General features: G+C 38.5%; 1 protein-coding gene across 5 annotated transcripts in view; it reads left to right on the top strand.

Annotated features, from left to right (window-relative positions):
- Nucleotides 1–17,813, top strand: part of cep104 (centrosomal protein 104) — a 258,319-nt gene that overhangs the window by 51,944 nt on the left and 188,562 nt on the right. For all 5 annotated transcript variants that reach the window (XR_005945259.1, XM_041205856.1, XM_041205857.1 and 2 more), the window contains one exon: nucleotides 13,418–13,591. Coding sequence is in view for 4 of the 5 variants with exons in the window: in XM_041205856.1 (XP_041061790.1) it covers nucleotides 13,418–13,591 (174 nt within the window). In the remaining variant the exon portion in view is untranslated. The remainder of the gene's footprint in view (nucleotides 1–13,417; nucleotides 13,592–17,813) is intronic.

Genomic DNA, 17,813 nt, shown 5'->3' with positions numbered 1-17,813 from the left:
TTTGCTCATCCGATTTCCTCCTCCTCCTCCTCCTCCTGCCCCCCCCCCCCCCAAAAAAAAACTCCATGCTTGGATTATTAGAAACACACTTTGTCCTCCAGTCAACAAGTGACCATGACTGTACCAGCAAGCTATTCAGGGAGCAGGAGAGTTGGACCTAAATGTGCTTCCAACAGTACCAATGATCGAAGTGGAACTCAAATTATCTTTTTGTTCATTTCCTAGCTGGTGTTTTTCTAACACTGCTGAGTTTGAGATTAGTTCATTAAATGTAGACAAGGGATTCACCCTAGGGTATTCATAGTCTGCATAGGTTGGAACTGTTTAACTGTTTACTGGATAAACCTAGGGGACGAGTGAGATTTCTGCTTTTTCTTTAAACATTCCTGCCATTCTGTTGCTTATCTCAATATATTACTATAGGTTATTACTTTAAACAAGGACATGAGTAGTTGTTTAGCCGTTGATGCATGGCACCAAGTTTTTCAATGTTTCAGGAATTGTTTGATGAGAAAAATAGAGATTTAATGCAGATTGTGTGATGTGTTGGATCTGAGTTTTAGCATGACTCTGCAGTAATGTAGACGAAAGTAAACATTTATTGGAATTTGTACTTCAGCCTAAGATTTCATAAACTGAGAGATCTATTGACAAACGTTTTTTATTGAGGTATACAGGCAGATGTATCTAGAAACTGTTTGGAAGCTATTTAAGTATCAGCATTTTGAGCAATTTTAATATTTAAAAAATAAAGATTCGGTTTCACAAGTGGCGTGATAAAAACAGATGCCAAGCAAGGAAGGCGGGATGACGAAAAGCGAGCTTGAAGAGCTTTAACTGAGTCTTTTAAATCAAAGAAGTTTAGGTTTGAAAGAATTCAATTGTGATGATTAAACTCTCTGCTAGTCATTGATAGATTAAGATGGAGGTGGCGGGGATGCACACAAGGCCAGAGATGATCGACAGAGAGTTTAGGAAATGATCTAGGGCTGAGGAGGACTGTAAAAGTGTAGCATAGCCATATAGGGATGTATAGGTGAGAACACAAGAATTAGGATAAGTAGACCCATTTGGCTTGTCAAGCTTGCTCTGCCATCAGTATGATCGTGGCTGATCTTGAGCTTCAACTCTCTTTTCCTGCCTGCTCCCCATATCTCTTAACTCCCTGAGTGACCAAAAATCTCTATCCCAGTCTTAAATGTATTCAATGATGGGAGCACCCACAGCCCTCTGGGGTAGAAAATTCCAAAGATTCATAACCCTTTGAGTGAAGTAATTTATCCTAAATGATTGGCCTCTTTTCCTGAGGCTGTGCCCCCGTGTTTTAGATTCCATGACTAGCAAAAGCAAGCTCTCAGCATCCACTTTGTCAAGCCCCTTCAGAATTTTGCAAGTTTCAATGTGATTGCCTCTTATTCTTCTAAACGTCGGAGAATCTAAGCCTAATTCGCTCATCCTTTCATCATAGACAACCCCTTTCACCCCAGGGACCAATTTAATGAACCATCGCTGCACCGCCTCCAGTGCAAGTTTATTCTTTCTTAAATGTGGAGACCGAAACTGCACACACTGTTCCAGATGTGGTCTGACAAAACCTTATACAATTGTAGTAAAACTTCTTTATTCTTGTGCTCCAATCTTCTTGCAATAAAAGCCAACATGCCAATTGCCTTCCTAATTGCTTGCTTACACGTTAACATGTAGATCAACTGTTGAATTACTGGCGCTGTAAAGCTTTGGTAGCTGCAGAGTAATGTTGACCAAAATACCAAACAAACACTTAGTGTCAAGTTAGTGTTTGTTTGACAAGAATTTAGTTTTGATGAAACCAGCTACCCTGACCAAGAGTAGACATTGTAGTGGTGTCAAAGGCAAACTGAGCTTTTAAATTCACAAGACTTTAAGAAAGCCAAGACATCTGTCAATTGAGACTCTAGAACTGCCTTTACCTATCTGTTTGTTCCCTCACTTTTGTTCTGTCACTCCTCAGCTCGACTTTCTGTAGCTAAGAGTGCAAGAGATATGGGCATCCACAACCCGCTGGGGTGTGATGTGCTGAGACTCCAGAAGTATTTCTGATGCACACAGCATGTAAAGACTGTAATGCTTAATGAGTGGTAGATATCAATCTTGCACTGAAAGTGAGAGGGAGTGCCCAGTGGCACATTTGTACTGAGTGGGTAAAGAGGGGATCTGAGGTCCTATCGCTGTACAAATAGCTGTAAGAAAGATACCTGAGCTTTGAGTGAAAAAATGTGCAACTAAACTGTCTGCTGCACACCACCTGAGGATATCGAATCTGTCATAACTCACAGGGGATATCAAACTGCTCTCCAAGCTGTGACAAATGTGAAAGTTTGATCAAACCACCCAATCCTTTAATTTATGTTAACAGAATACGATCACCAGGTTTGTAAACTTAAGTAAATAACTGTTTATTGAACAAATTGTGTTTACCAGTGGCAAAAGAAAGAAATCTGAACTGCTATTTTCTAACTCTAACCTTAACTCTACAACTTTAAACACTATCCCTTAAATCCCTGTACTGACATACAAGACACAAAAACATGGATTTTAAGGGTGGTATAAAACAGTTCAATAGCACCATAGTACAGGATTTGATGGGTTGATTTTGATTGATGTCTTCCAAATTCCTTTCAGTTCTTTGTTGATGACACAAGGTGGTCTTCCCAGCACTTTTAGCTGTTAGTTCACTGGTTGAGCACTTGCTTTTCAATGTCTTTCAAGGTGATTTTCCCCATTTCCTCTTGACAGGAGTTTTCATAGAGAGAGCAGGTTGTAGAGATATGAGGGGAAAACAAGCCAAAAAAAATAGAATCACTGGAATCATATACACACAGAAGAAAAAGGATTTAGGTCTTCTCTCTTTTCAGGCTAGGGCTTTTTTTATGCTGCACCATTCTCACACAAACCCTGGTCACCTGGTCAGGAGCCAATTAAAATGTTGTTGCCAGGCAGTTCCCTGTTAGACCGGACTCCCCCTTAGCATCACCTTGTCTTTCATGGCACACTCTGTTCCAGGATGGCTTGTTGTTCCAGGACAGCTTGTTATGACACTGCCATGGTACATGCTGAGCTGTTCAAATCCCAGAGGGAAACTTGAAATAACTGTCACAACACATTTTCAATTTGTATAAATTTTGAGATGCATGCCTTGAATTCAGTAATAATAAGACCACGAAGCCTTATAGGTTTTTACAAAACTAGATTAAACATTTATTAGTAAGAAAAATGACTTTAAATACATACATAGATCTACAAGTTACTACTCTGATAACTTCTAAATCCACTTAATCAATCTAATTCCCAGTTACACTTGCGTTAAGGCAACAATAAGACACACACGTTTTAAAAGATCCAGGCAAAGAAACATGATACGCTGAACAAGGCACCTTCCAAGTAAGTTTTCTTAACTTCAGTCCTTTGAAGACAGCAGCTTGAGGCATGGATGCTGAAGGATTTTCACACTTGTAAGATCTTAAAAATGCCTTCCCTTACAAAACAGTCTTGCTTTCTTTATACATATCTTCCTCTTTGAATGCAAGTACCCATTGTTTTACTATGTCTCTGGACTTCATCTCAGTGATAATAAAACCCCTCGCTAAATTTTACCAGTAATCTTTGGGGAAAAATAAATACACTGTTTCTAAACTTCATCTGAATGGCTGACACATTTCACCCTTCCTTTTGAAAACAATCTAGCGTGGTTTCTTTCAAAATGCAAATGTTCCCTTGACACCTAAGTTTCTAAACTTCCCCATGTTTACCTAATTAACATTTCAAACATAACCTCTCTCTTTCGATCGAAACTAGCTGCCTCTAGTTCAATTAAACTTCTCACTCACTCACTCACAAATATCCCACTCTTACTCTATTTTACAATAAATTCCAATAACATTGAGAATTATTATATTTTCTTGACACATTAACATTGTATATATCCCTCACACCGTGCCAGTAGACTTGTCTTTCTAACTGCATCCATTGTCATTTTAATCCACAGTCCAACAGAAATAAAAATATATATTCTTCACAAGTCAGCTAGCTGGTTTGTAGTTGCTCATTCCAACAGACAATAGTCCATAATGTGTGAAAACCTGTTTCTGAACTGCACTTTCCTGTCTGGAAAACAAATAAGGTAAGCATGGGAAAATTGTTGGAAGAATTTTTGGGCAGCAGGTTGCAGCTCTGACCTGTATCATGGAGGAATTGAATGTGTGTGTGTGATCTCTTCACCACCACAAAGTTAATTTTTGGAGGTACTGAGTGAAGTCAGCCACATTCTTGGGAGGCATGAGAGAGTGAGAAATCCAGGGATAATTTTTTTCATGTTGTTCTTGTACACCTGTTGATGGATATTTGTGGTCTGGAAATAGATTTTGTTTGCCCAATGGAAGAAAGGGTTGTTGTGTGGCATGGCAAATAGAATGGAAGGGAGAAAGTTGTTTTTAAAATAAAAACCATGCAGTATTTGCATATTTAGTTGGTGCGGTGTAGACTAAGTGTATCTTATAATTGCCACTAGAGGACAGCAAAGCATTTCCCTCATAATGCCAATCAAGTGTTCAGACTTTGTACACAAGTACAGGAAGCTTCTTTTTGATCCTCCTCCCATCTAAATAACTGACTTCTCCCCCTTGCTCTCCCTTGCTGAATTATCCTGTTTCAATCCTCCACAGTTACATAATGTAGGAAAAGGAATAATCCATTTAGCCCCTTGTGCCTGTTCACCATTCGAACATAGGAATTAGGAGCAGGATTAGGCCACTTATCCTCTTGAACCTGCTCCACCATTCATTAAGATCATGGCTGATTGGAATGTAATCTCAACCCCACATTCCTGCCTACTCCCAATAGCCTGTCATCCCTTTGTTAATCAAGAACTTAATTAGCTCTGCCTTAAAAATATTCAAAGACTCTGCTTCCACTGCCTTTTGAGGAAGAGAGTTCCAAAGACACTCAACCCTCAGAGAAAATAATTCTCCTTACCTCTGTCTTAAAGAATGACCCCTTACTTTTAAATAGTGACCCCTAGTTCTAGATTCTCCCACAAGAGGAAGCATCCTCTCCACAACCACCCTGTCAAGACCCCTCAGGAGTTTAAAGTTTTCAATTAAGTCGCCTCTTATTTTTCTAAATTCCAGTGGATACAAACCAAACCTGTTAAGCCTTTCCTCATAAGACAACCCGCCCATCCCTGGTGTTAGTCCAGTAAACCTTCTCTGAAATGCTTCTAATACATTTACATTTTTCCTTTAAATAAGATCAGTACTATACACAATACTTCAGATGTGGTCTCACCAATGCCCTGTACAACTGAAGCATAACCTCCCTACTTTTGTAATCAATTCCTCTCACAATAAATGATAACATTCTACTAGTTACTAATTACTTGCTGTACCTGCATACTAACCTTTTGTGATTCATGCAGTAGGACACCCAGATCCCTCTGAATCTTAGAGCTTGGCAATCTCTCACTAATTAGATTATAAGCATTTTTATTTTTCCTACTAAAATGAACAATTTCACATTTCCGCACATTATACTCCACTTGCCAGGTCTTTGCCCACTCACTTAACCTATCTATATCCTTTTGTAGCCTTCTAATATTGACTTCACAGCTTACTTTCCTACCTATCTTTGTGTCATCAGCAAATTTAGAAATCATTCCATTGGTCCCTTTATCCAAGTCATTTATATAAATTGTAAAAAGTTGAGGCTACAGCACTGATCCCTATGGCACAGCACTCATCACATCCTGCCAACTAGAAAATGACCCATTTATGCCTACACTCTGTTTCTTGGTGCTAGCCAATCTTCTATCCATGCCAATATGTTAGCCCCTACACCACGAGCTTTTATTTGCTGCAGTAACCTTTTGATGTGGCACTTTTATCAAATGCCTTCTGGAAATCTAAGCATAGTACATTCACTGGTTCCCCTGTATCCACAGCACATGTGACTCCTTCAGTGAACTCCAATAAATTGGTTAAACATGATTTTCCTTTTACAAAATCATGTTGACTCTGCCTGATTGCCTTGAATTTTTCTAAGTGCCCTGCTATAACATTTTTAATAATAGCTGCTAACATTTTCCCTATGATAGATGTTAGTCTGTAGTTTATTGCTTTCTGTCTCCCTCCCTTTTTGAATAAAGGAGTTACATTTGCTATTTTCCAATCTAATGGAACCTTCCCTGAATCTAGGGAATTTAGGAAAATTATAATCAATGCATCAACTATTTCACTAGCCACTTCTTTCAAGACCTTGGGGTGAAACCCATCCGGATCTGGGGATTTGTCAGCCCACAACCCTAACAAATTGCTTAGTACCGCTTCCCTGATTGTAATTTTCCTGAATTTCTTCCTCCCTACCGTTTCCGAATTTGCAGCTATTTCCAAGATGTTTACTTGTGTCCTATATAGTGAAGACCGAAGCACAATACCTGTTTAATTCATCCACCAACTCCCTACTTTTCCATTATCAATTCCCCAGATGCACTGTCTATAAGACCAATGGTCACTTTGTTAACTCTTATTTAAATATCTATAGAAACTCTTACTATCCATCTTTATATTATTAGCTAGCTTTCTCTTGCACCACAACTTTTCCCCCTTATTAATCTTTTTGCCATTCTTTGCTGTTCCTTATATTCTTTCCAATCTTTTGACCTGGCACCTGTCTTTGCGTAATTTTTTCCTATTCTTTAAGTTTTATACTGTCTTTAAGCATGTTTTACAGAGGGAACAGTTGACAATGATATCTATTAGAAGCAGTTCGGAGAAGGCTCACTCGACTGATTCCTGGGGTTGGTGCGTACCTTATGTGGAAAGGTTGGACAGGCCTGGCCTGGATCCATTTGAGTTTAGAAGAATGAGAGGTGACCTAATTGAAACATAAGATCCTGAGAGGACTTGATATGGTGGATGTTGAAAAGATATTTCCCCTTTTGGGAGAGACTAGAACGAGGGGACACAGTTTGAAAATAAGGGGTCTCCCATTTAAGACAGAGATGAGAATTTTGTTATCTCATGGTTGAGAGTCTTTGGAACTCTGTTCCTTAGGGAACAGTGGAGACAGGGTCATTGAATATTTTAAGGCAGAGTTAGATTGACTCCCTTGTAAGTCAAGAATCTAAGGTTATCGGGGGTAGGCAGGAACAGGCAGATAGGGAATTGGTACCACAAGTCAGGTCAGGCATGATTTTAGTGAATGTTGGAGTAGGTTCGAGAGGTCAGATATGTTCGTAAGTATGTCTGTTGATGAATTGGATACAAGAAATTGCAATTGATTAAGGACTGCATAAACTTAAAAATAGATAACTTGAAATTTATTGTTAGCTTGTCAAGCCAACTTGTTTTATTGCAGCCAGCTGACACTCTGACATTGCATATGTGCAGGAAGTACTCTCCCGAGTGTTGCGGCTCAAGTAAACAGCCTTAAAGTTTACAATTGACCAAGCGTCAACTGCCATTTGCGGAACTTTGCATGTAGAATTGTTTCCTAAGTACTCCTGAAAAACCTGGTTCTAATTTTTAGATATTTTCCCTTGTCTGGAATTCCCCAACCAGTGGAAACAATTTCTATCAATATCTCCCTTTGTAGCTTGAAAACTTTGATCAAATCATCCCTTGATCTTTTAAATTCCAAGGAATGCAACCTTGTTTGTGTAAATCTCTAACAGCAGGTATCATTGTGGTAAATCTACAGTGCACACTCTCCAACATCCATATATCCTTCCTAAAGTTTGGTGTTCAGAACTGTTCACTGCTTCAGGTGTGATCAAGCCAGGGCATTTTATAGGCGCAGCATGTCTTCTACCCCCTTGTATTATAGACCTCCAGATATGAAGGTTAGCATTTCATTAGCCTTTTAATTTTTTTTGATTCCTGTCCATGGCATTTTAATGAGCTTTATATTTTACTCTTTCACAGGATGTGGGCATCTCTGTCTAGGCCAGCATTTGTTGACCATCCCTAATTGCTCTTGAGAAGGTGATAAGCTGCCATCTTGAACTGCTGCTGTCCAAATGTTGTAGGTACACCCACAGTACTGTTAGGGAGGGAGTTCCAAGATTTTGATTCAGTGACAGTGAAGGAATGGTGATTATGGTTCCAAATCAGGAATGTGTGTGGAGGGGAACTTGCAGATGGTAGTGTTCCTCAGATCTGCTGCCCTTGTCCTGGTTGAACCTCACGGCCCTAACATGTCTTCAGATCTCATATAAATACAAAATACCGCAGATGTGGGAAACCTGAAATTGAAAACAGAAAATCCTGGAAATATTCAGCAAGTTTGGCAACATTTGTGATAAGAGATCGAGTTAATGTTTCAGGTTCATGATCTGTCATCAGTCCTGATGGAAGGTCACAGACCTGAAACATTAACCCCGTTTTTCTCACCACAGATGCTGCCAGATCTGCTGAGGATTTCCAGCACCTTCTGTTTTTATTTCTTTATACCATTATAGTTTTAGCTTTTCACCATTTAGAAAGTATTCTGATCTGTTCTTTTTTTGACCCAAAGTGGATGACCTCACACTTAGATATGTTGAAATACATTTATTATAGTTTTGTTCATTCACTATTAATATCTCTCTAATTTCATGCTTCCGTGTACACTTTTCAATGCCCCCCCATCTTCGTGTCATTGTCAAACTTGATATATGGGTTTCTGTCCTGTTATCTAAGTCATTAATAAATACAGTCAAGTTGAGACTCCAACACAGGATGCAGGATGCCACTAGTCACATCCTGCCAAGTACCTCCCCACTATCCCTACTTTGTCTCCTGCTAATTTCCTAACTGAGTCAATAGTTTGCCTTCAATTCCATGAGCTTCAACTTTGGCTAACAGTCTCTCATGAGAGACTTCATCTGATGTATTCTGGTATTCCATATAAAAATATCCAAAGACATGCCCTTGTCCACTAGTTTAATAACCTCTTTAAAAAAAAAAGTCAGTTATGTTCGTCAGATGTGACCTGCCCTTTATAATTTCATAATGGCTCTCTATTGAACTGGAAATTTTCAAGTTACCCTACCCTTAATTGTAGAAGGTGGTAATTTTCCAGCAGATGTTGGACTAACTGGGCTATAAATTCCTGATTTTTCACCCCCCACCCCCGCATCAACTACCTTTCTTAGTGGAGTTAAAAACAAAAAAACTGCGGATGCTGGAAATCCAAAACAAAAACAAAAACAGAATTACCTGGAAAAACTCAGCAGGTCTGGCAGCATCGGCGGAGAAGAAAAGAGTTGACTCGAAACGTCAACTCTTTTCTTCTCCGCCGATGCTGCCAGACCTGCTGAGTTTTTCCAGGTAATTCTGTTTTTGTTTTTCTTAGTGGAGTGATGTGCAGTTTTCCAATCTAATGGGGCAGTTCCTGAATTAAAGAACTTTGGAAGATCATGGGGCGTCCACAATGGTTACAGTTATTCCTTTAAATCCTAGGATGAAAGCTGTCTGGTCCTGGGGTTTGTTGTTTTTCAGTGCCATTATTTCTTTCATTATTTATTAATTTGCTTGTGTTAATTTTGGTGAGTCCCTGTTGCTGATTCAATATTAGCTTCTTTGGAATAGCCAGCATGCTATCCTCTTCCTCTACTTTAAATGCTAATGCAAACTAATTATTCAACATGCCTGCCATTTCCTGATTTTCATGTATAGTACCACAATTTTCAGTTTTAAGGGGCCCACTCATACCCACTGGTTTTTCCAATTGGTATGATGTGTTTTTGCATTTTTGATTCTGTGAAGGTCAAATTTAATCACAAAATTGTTACAGCGCCGAAGAAAGCCATTTGGCCCATTGTGTATTCACCGGTTCTCCAAATGAGAGATACACCTATTGCTATTCCCTTTTCCCTGTAACCCTCCACATTCAACTAATGGTCTATTCCCTTTTTGAATGCCTCTATTGAACCTGCCTCCAAACATTAAATATTCACTGTGGAAAAAGTTTTTCCTCATATCGCTTTTGCTTCTTTTGCCAATTACATTAAACCAATGTTCTCTTGTTCTTGATTATTTCAGACCAAACCTGTACTGTTACAGTGATAACCTTACGTACATGAAACTTTCTACCATTACACAGTCACTACACTTATGAAGTATTTTGTTGGCTATAAAGCACTTTGAGATGACCTTTTTTTCATGAAAGGCACTATGCAAATACAAGTCTTTTCTTTCCCTTTTAATTAAGTGAGTTTAACCAGAATGCTATAAATTATTCTGTAACCCAGAAGGCTTTGAAGTTCCTGTACATGGTTCATTGCATGCATTTGACTTGAACCTTGCCACGTTAGAGTAATGGTTTTTTAACTGATATTGATTGTAAATTCACTTTTCTGCTCTGCAGGAGAAATTATGCTAATTTAGTGATACTACATTTTGTTTCTTTTTTCTATTTTAAAGAAGTAGAACAAAATCCCTCCAAAGAGAATCATTAAGAAAAATGTACATGATATGAAATAAGTCATGGATGTTTTTAAAAACTGGGAAGAGACAGGAATAACTACGTCCCCGGGCTACTTCAAGCCTATTGTTATAGTGTAAGAGTATGGGAATCACTTTTATTTTGAGTGTTTATTTTAATTGGCAAAATTATGTTTTCAGTTGTGAAGTTGTAAGTCAAGTCATTCTTACATGACTGTTTACTTGCTACTATTAGAGATTAATGTTTTTGGTTAATATTTTTGCAACTTAATAATCTCAAATTTATATACATTAATCATGTTGTTTTCTAACAATAGTTTACAAGAAGGAAATCTGGGAAATGATATAAACTGCCTGTAATTTACATATTGCAAAATCCATGCTGTAAAATAGTGGAGGCTGCTAAATTGTGGTTTGTCATTTAAACTTTAACAAGCTTACTGTAGAGCCAGAGAGTATAAAATAAAATAGTGTATCTCATCCCCATAGCCCCTCACCATCATTTTATTTATAATTTTATCCTTTTCCCTCCATTTCTCCCCAGAGTGCAATGATCCACTTGGTGGTATGGTTCCATAATGCCTGCAACCCTTGGGGAGTTTGGCCAAGGGGTTTCCTTGTGTGGGATTGTAATCAGTGACTGTGCCTGTGGGAATCCCCACAATCGAGCTCAATTCTGCCCTCATCTGTCAATCACATAGACAGCAACTGATTTCAGGATAATGTTAGGAGCAGAAGCACTAGTTTTCCTTTTTTTAATCTTCATCCTTCGCTGGCACAGCTTCCCGCAGGCTAAGCCTCATGCAAAACGCACTTATTATTGAACGTGTGTACTTTTTGCATATTGAAACAAGTGAACAAATACAATTGAAAGAAAAAATCAGAATCTCAAACTTTTTTGAAAAGTTTTTGTAATGAGAGCAGCCCAGAGCAAAAAAAAAAGGGTTTGAACAACCCAAGGCTACCTATTCCATATATAAAACTGTTAAAGTTGTCCTTACCCCATTTTCAGATCCCATGATAATCATGATCTCTCATAATATTGTTCACAACCAATTTGGAGCGTTGTTGTAATGTTAAGCTGTTTGGCTTGTGCATTTAAAGCCGCTGCTTAAATACTAGGGGAATTCAGGGTACCTCTTCTGAGGCCAATTAGATGATCAGTGAATTGTGTACAAATTCCTGGCTTTAAGCAAATGCTGGCTTTTTTACTGTTTTTTATATATAAGTTTATAACTGACAAAATATGACTTTGGCCTCAAATGTCTTAACCTGTTGCGAGACAGATATAATATTAAGCTTCATCCACTGCACAAGCAGGAAGCGAGTGATCAAAAATTATTTTGGTTATTTCCAGTTATGACTGCATCCTAGAAAGTGAAAATATTTGAATTACAGTAAGGAAATTGATTTGTCTCAATGCAGTCACTGGGTTAATACTTTAGAATGCAAAATTATCCGTTGATTTATGGAAGTGACACCATAAATCCATTCATTGTTTTTTATGTATGTTGGTTGACTGAATGCAAATATCCTAGTGGTAAGTGGTTACATGTGTATCTGTAAACAGTTAAACTTTGATATATGTTTTTGAAGTTACCGCATCAAAGCAAATGAGTCAAGGTGAGCAAGCTAATTAGCCTCTTAAGTTTTCTTAAGGTAACATATACACCCATACAGAAGGATGTTTGTATTCCATAAATAAAATATACTGTAAATACCTTATCTCAAGATATTGTTATGATCTATGGCCAGATTGCCAAGTTGTTGGTAAGATCCAGTTGGGGACCAATAACATTTTGTTTGAAGTGGACAGAGATTGAAATTCAAGACACTTGCTAATAGAATAAAGCCACAAGATTCCACGGGTTTTGAACAAACAAAAATAAACTTTACTATACAAGGCCAGAAAAATAAAATAATATCTATCTTATACGATAACATTCAGGGTTAATATGAGTTACATATGAATTAACAGGCAAACTGTGGTCGAACACACCACTCTACGCAATAAATTTCAAATGCAACCAAACAGAGTCCAAGGATTTCTCAACAACTTACCCAGACGTCAGTAAACACTGAGTCAACCAACCTCACTAAATCCCTGTCACGAGGGATTCCAATCTTCACCTTTGATGACCTCGTCTTGGAATTCTCTCCAAAAGTCAGAAACTCAGACAGCATCAACAACACCCCCCATGTAGGGTTTCAGTCTCATTCTCCTGAAATTCAGTTCCCCTGGATTCCCGAGTATGCACCCAAACAACAACTTACAAGCACAGCTTCAAATTGTCGGTTGCGCAGAGCAGAATGCTCTTGCTCCAAAGGGGGAACCTTTGAACGGGAAGGGACCTCATCTGCCCTCCTCTTCAAATCACATTCTTTACTTTTTTTCCCCTGTATCTGCAAGTACAATTAATTGCCTTCTGATCCCAGTTTACTAGTTGCTTCAGTGGGCTTCAGTTCTCATTCTACAGCTCTTGGCTTTTTTAAAATAAAAATAAAATGCCTCAGCAAATGTAGTAAACTGACGAGGTTAATAACAGACTCAAGGGGGTATTGACTGGTGAAATGAGCAGACATATGGCAAACAAATTCAATGCAGAGAAATGTGAAGTGATGCATTTTGAAAGTAAGAATGAGGAGAGGCAATATAAATGGTGCAATTTTAAAGGGGGTGCAGAAACAGAGAGACCTGGGGGTTCTTGCGTGCAGTCACAAGAAAAGTTGGTAAAACTGTTTAAAAAACATACAGGATCTTTGACTTTATAAATAGAGGCATTGGGTATAAAAGCAAAGAAGTTATACTAAACTTTGATAAAACACATTAGGTTTACAGTTGAAAATAATTCATGATATTTTGTGACAATTTTGAATAAACAAATGTTAGAAATGTTTCTTTGAAAAGCTGTTTGTAATGGTGTGTAGGTAATTTTTATTTGTGTGAACCTTTTTCTCAGGTTTTCCAAGCATCTCTGAAGTTACTGAAAATGCTGATTGCACAGTATGCTCCCAAGCACCAGCTGGGCAAAGTAGAAATCACACATTGTGTGGAGAGAACGTTACCCATTCTCCTTAGCAAGACTGGAGATGCAACAACACATCTTCGAGTGGCTGCAATGAATTTTATCCAGGTAAGCAGGCATGAGTTCCTGCCATGCTCGTGTATTCAAACCCCCTAGAATGATTCTTACAGAGAAATGACACATTGAGACAATCGGCCACCTAACAATATCTAAACTGTAGGACAGAGAATTAATCAGGAGATAATGAGGGCATGTATAAAAGGCAGTACGTTAATCATGGTTTACTTTAATCTTCATGTAGATTGAGAAAATCAAATTGGCAGAGGTAGACCCGAGCAACAATTCATAATGTATTTGGAACAGTTTCCTAGAACAATATGTTGTGGGTCCATCCAGGGGTCAGGCTATTTTGGATCTAGTAATGAGGTAGGTTTAATAAATGATCTGAGTAAAAGATCCCCAAGGAAACAGTGACCATAACATGGTAGAATGTAGCATGCAGTTTGAGAATGAAAAACATGGGTCGGAAACAACTGTGTTAAACTTAAATAAGGGTAATTTCAAAGGAATGAGGGCAGAGTTGGCTGGAGTAGACTGAAAAGAATTTAGCAGAAAAGACAGTTGATGAACAATGGGAGACGTTTAGAAAATAGTACATGACTCATAACAAATATTTATCCCAATGAGGAAGAAGGATTTTAGGAAGGCGATAAACCAAACGTAGTTAACCAAGAAAGTTAAGGATAGTATCAAATTGAAAGAGAAAACATACAACATGGCAAAGATTAGCTGTAAGCAAGAGGATTGGGAAAGTTTTAAAAACCAACAAAGGATGACCAAAACAAATGAGGGAGAAAATAAACTTTGAGGGTGAACTGGCAAAAAGTGTGAAAACAGACAGTAAGAGCTCCTTTAAATGTATAAAAAGAAAGAGAAAGGCCAAAGTGAACATAGGCCCTTTAGTGAATGAGGCTGGGAAAATAATAATGGGGAACCAGGAAATGGCGGAGGAGTTGAACAAATACTTTGCTTCAGTCTTCATGGTAGAAGACACTAATAGCATTCGAAAAATACTAAACAATCAATCAGCAAAGGAGGGAGGAAATAAATACAATAATTATCACTGGAGAAAAAGTACTAGGGAAACTAATGAGGCTAAAGGCTGATAAGCTCCCTGAACCAGATGGATTGCATCCTAGGATGTTAAAGGAAGTAGCTATAGAGATAGTGGATGCATTGGTAGCAATCTTCCAAGAATCATTAAATTCTGGATAAGCCCCAGAGGATTGGAAATCTGCCAATGTAACACCCTTATTCAAAAAAGGAGTGAGACAAAAAACAGCTAACCTATAGGCCAGTCAGCTTAACATCTATCATTGGGAGAATATTTTAAAGGATGTAATAGTGGAGTATTTAGAAATGCATAAGATAATCAAGCAGAGTCAGCATGGCTTCATGAAGGGGAAATTATGCCTGACAAATTTATTAGAATTCTTTGAAGAGGTAACAAGCAGGATAGACAGAGGGGAACGAGTAGATGTAATATATTTTGATTTCCAAACGGCGTTAGATAAGGTACCACATGTAAGGCTACTTAAGTTAAGAGCCCTGGTGTCGGGGGTAGTGTATTAGCATGGACAGAGGATTGGCTAACTAACAGAAGATAGAGTTGGGATAGGGGGCATTTTCAGGATGGCAATCTGTAACCAGTGGAGTGCCACAGGGATTAGTGCTGGGGCACAATTATTTTTGATATATACTAATGACTTGGCTGAGGGAAATGAGTGTACTATCGCCAAGTTTGTGGATGATACAAAAATAGGTGGGAAGGCAAGTGGTGAGAATGACAGGGTCCACAGAGGTATATACAGGTTAAGTGAGTGGGCAAAAACTTGGAAGATGGGATGTAATGTGGGAAAACGTGAGGTTATGTACTTTGGCAGGAAGAATAGAGGAGCTGAATATTATTTAAATGGCGAAAGACAGCAGAAAGCTGCAGCACAGAGAGATTTGGGAGTCTGTGGGCTAGAATCAGAAAAAGCTAGCATACAAGTTCAGCAGATAATAGGGAAGGCAAATGCCAAGTTGGCCTTCATTTCAAATGGAATGGAGTATAAAAAAAGTCTTGCTAAAACTATACAAGATGCAAGTTAGACCACACCTAGAATACTATGAACAGTTTTGGTCCCCTTAGCTAAGGAAAGATATACTGGCAGTATAGGCAGTCCAGAGAAAGTTCACTAGGTTGATCTCAGGTATGGAGGGATTTTCTTATGAGGCGAGCTTGAGTAGATTGGGCCTGTAGTACTTGGAACTTAGAAGAATGAAAGGCGACATTATTGAAACATAAAATTCTTAGGGGGCTGGACAGGGTAGATGCTGAGAGGTTGTTTCCCCTTGTGGGAGAGTCTAGGACCAGAGGGCATAATCTCAGAGTAAGGGGGTGCCCATTTAAAACAGAGATGAGGAATTTCTTCTGAGGGTGGTCAACCTGTGTAATTCTTTACCGTAGAGGCTGAATCATTAAGTATACTCGGCTGAAATACAGATTTTTAATCAGTAAGGGAATCGATTGTTATGGGGAAAAAGCAGGAAAGTGGAGTTGAGGATTATCAGATCAACCATGATCTCATTGTGGAGCAGACTCAATGGACCGAATGGCCGCCTTCTGCTCCTGCATCTTATGGTCTTATGAGATGCCAGTGAGGAGATTTTGTTTGCCATTACCAGGAATTGGACTCTCATACAAGTTTCATGTGGACTTTTTGATATGCTCTGGAAACAATGTAGGAGCATTCCAGTGTGTACTAGCTTTCTTTGAAATAAACTGACCAAGTGGATTGGGTGCACCTGTTGTATTGTTAACATTTTCCCTGGAAATGTTATGATAGCAGTGCAATGCAATAGAAATCATGTACTTTTTTCTACTTCTAAGCTGGCAACCCACTGATTGGCAGCACTGAGGATATGGGCATAGGATTGTGCATTGGAAGGTAAACATCAGGATTAAAACCAAGACTGACTCCTAGTCAGAGGTTTTGGAGTTGGCAGTAGGGGTTTACAGGCTAAGACTGGACTCTAGTTGGATCCACATTGAAGACAGGACATTGAATCTAGGTTAAGGAAACCATGGACTACTTGTCACTCATACTTTTTGTTTTGTTTTGGTTGAGTGTCATTGTTTATCTAGAAACTCAGTAGATGGAATGTTGTAATAAAAATGGTCATTTCTGAAGTGTTCCTGCTGAATGGCTAGTCTTTTTGTCTTAAAATAGCATAGACAATAATGGGGAGAAATCTGAGCAAGGAGGACAAATTGTATTTGAAACAAGCATACACTCAGCCGAGTTGTACCTGTATTGAGAAGCAGCATGAAGAAAATTGGAGTTGAATAATAAGCTGCATAGCATTCTGCAACCACTGTGCACAAGTTTTCTTCTACTTTTCATTTGTATTTTTAGAAAATTATTGAACTGGTATTGATCTAAATTCCCCACCTGTTATATTTCCTCTTCTCTGGAATCAACTCCACAAGGAAGCTTATTGAAGAGTCCATTATTTATTAATGCAAAAGCAAAATATTGCAGATGCTGGAAATCTGAAATAAAGCAAAGTTTTGGCAGCTTTCAGCAAGTCAGGCAGATTCTGCGAAGAGAAAAAAAAACTTTTTTTCTTTTTCCACAGATGCTGCCTGACCTGCTGAGTATTTCCAGCATTTCCTGTTTTTATTTTAGGCCAATATTTATATTCAATCCAAGCAATGTTCAGCTAACTACTGTCCTGGGCTTGGTCCCAACTTGTTACCTGAAGGAAGAGTAAAGCATTTTGAATTCTTTCTTTTCTCACTTAATACCACATAGGTATTTTGTAGCACAAATCACTAGATACTGATTGGGAAAACAGCTGGCTAATTTTCCCCTGTCCCAAAAATCAATAGATGCCAACTTTAGTAGCTCATCGCTAAATCATAGATCAGGAAAATCAAAGCTGCTTGGTCTGTCTAGTTCTGTATCACACTGCAGGATGCGTTGGAAGAGCTGTGCATTTTACTTATAATTTGTCGTGATCAGTGGCAGCACGAAATTTCACTGCAGCACTGGATATTTAAGAAGTTCATCCCTTTTCACAGCTATTTTGGCAGCTGGTACTCCCCTTCCAAATCATTCAACATTATGTGTCTATAAGGTGTTACTGTGCAAAGTGCTTTTTTCAAATTATGAACAGCTCATGCACAAAATTTTGAATGAATAATTGTTCTTGTGTGTTGTGTTTCACAGCATGGTTGATAGGGCAATCATAATGAACTAAAAGCATATATATTGAATTTTAA

This window comes from Carcharodon carcharias, chromosome 15, assembly GCF_017639515.1.
Source record: "Carcharodon carcharias isolate sCarCar2 chromosome 15, sCarCar2.pri, whole genome shotgun sequence".
In the NCBI taxonomy this organism is placed as follows: domain Eukaryota; kingdom Metazoa; phylum Chordata; class Chondrichthyes; order Lamniformes; family Lamnidae; genus Carcharodon; species Carcharodon carcharias.
Note: the sequence above shows the minus strand (reverse complement) of the source record. Positions and strands in the feature narration are given on the sequence as shown.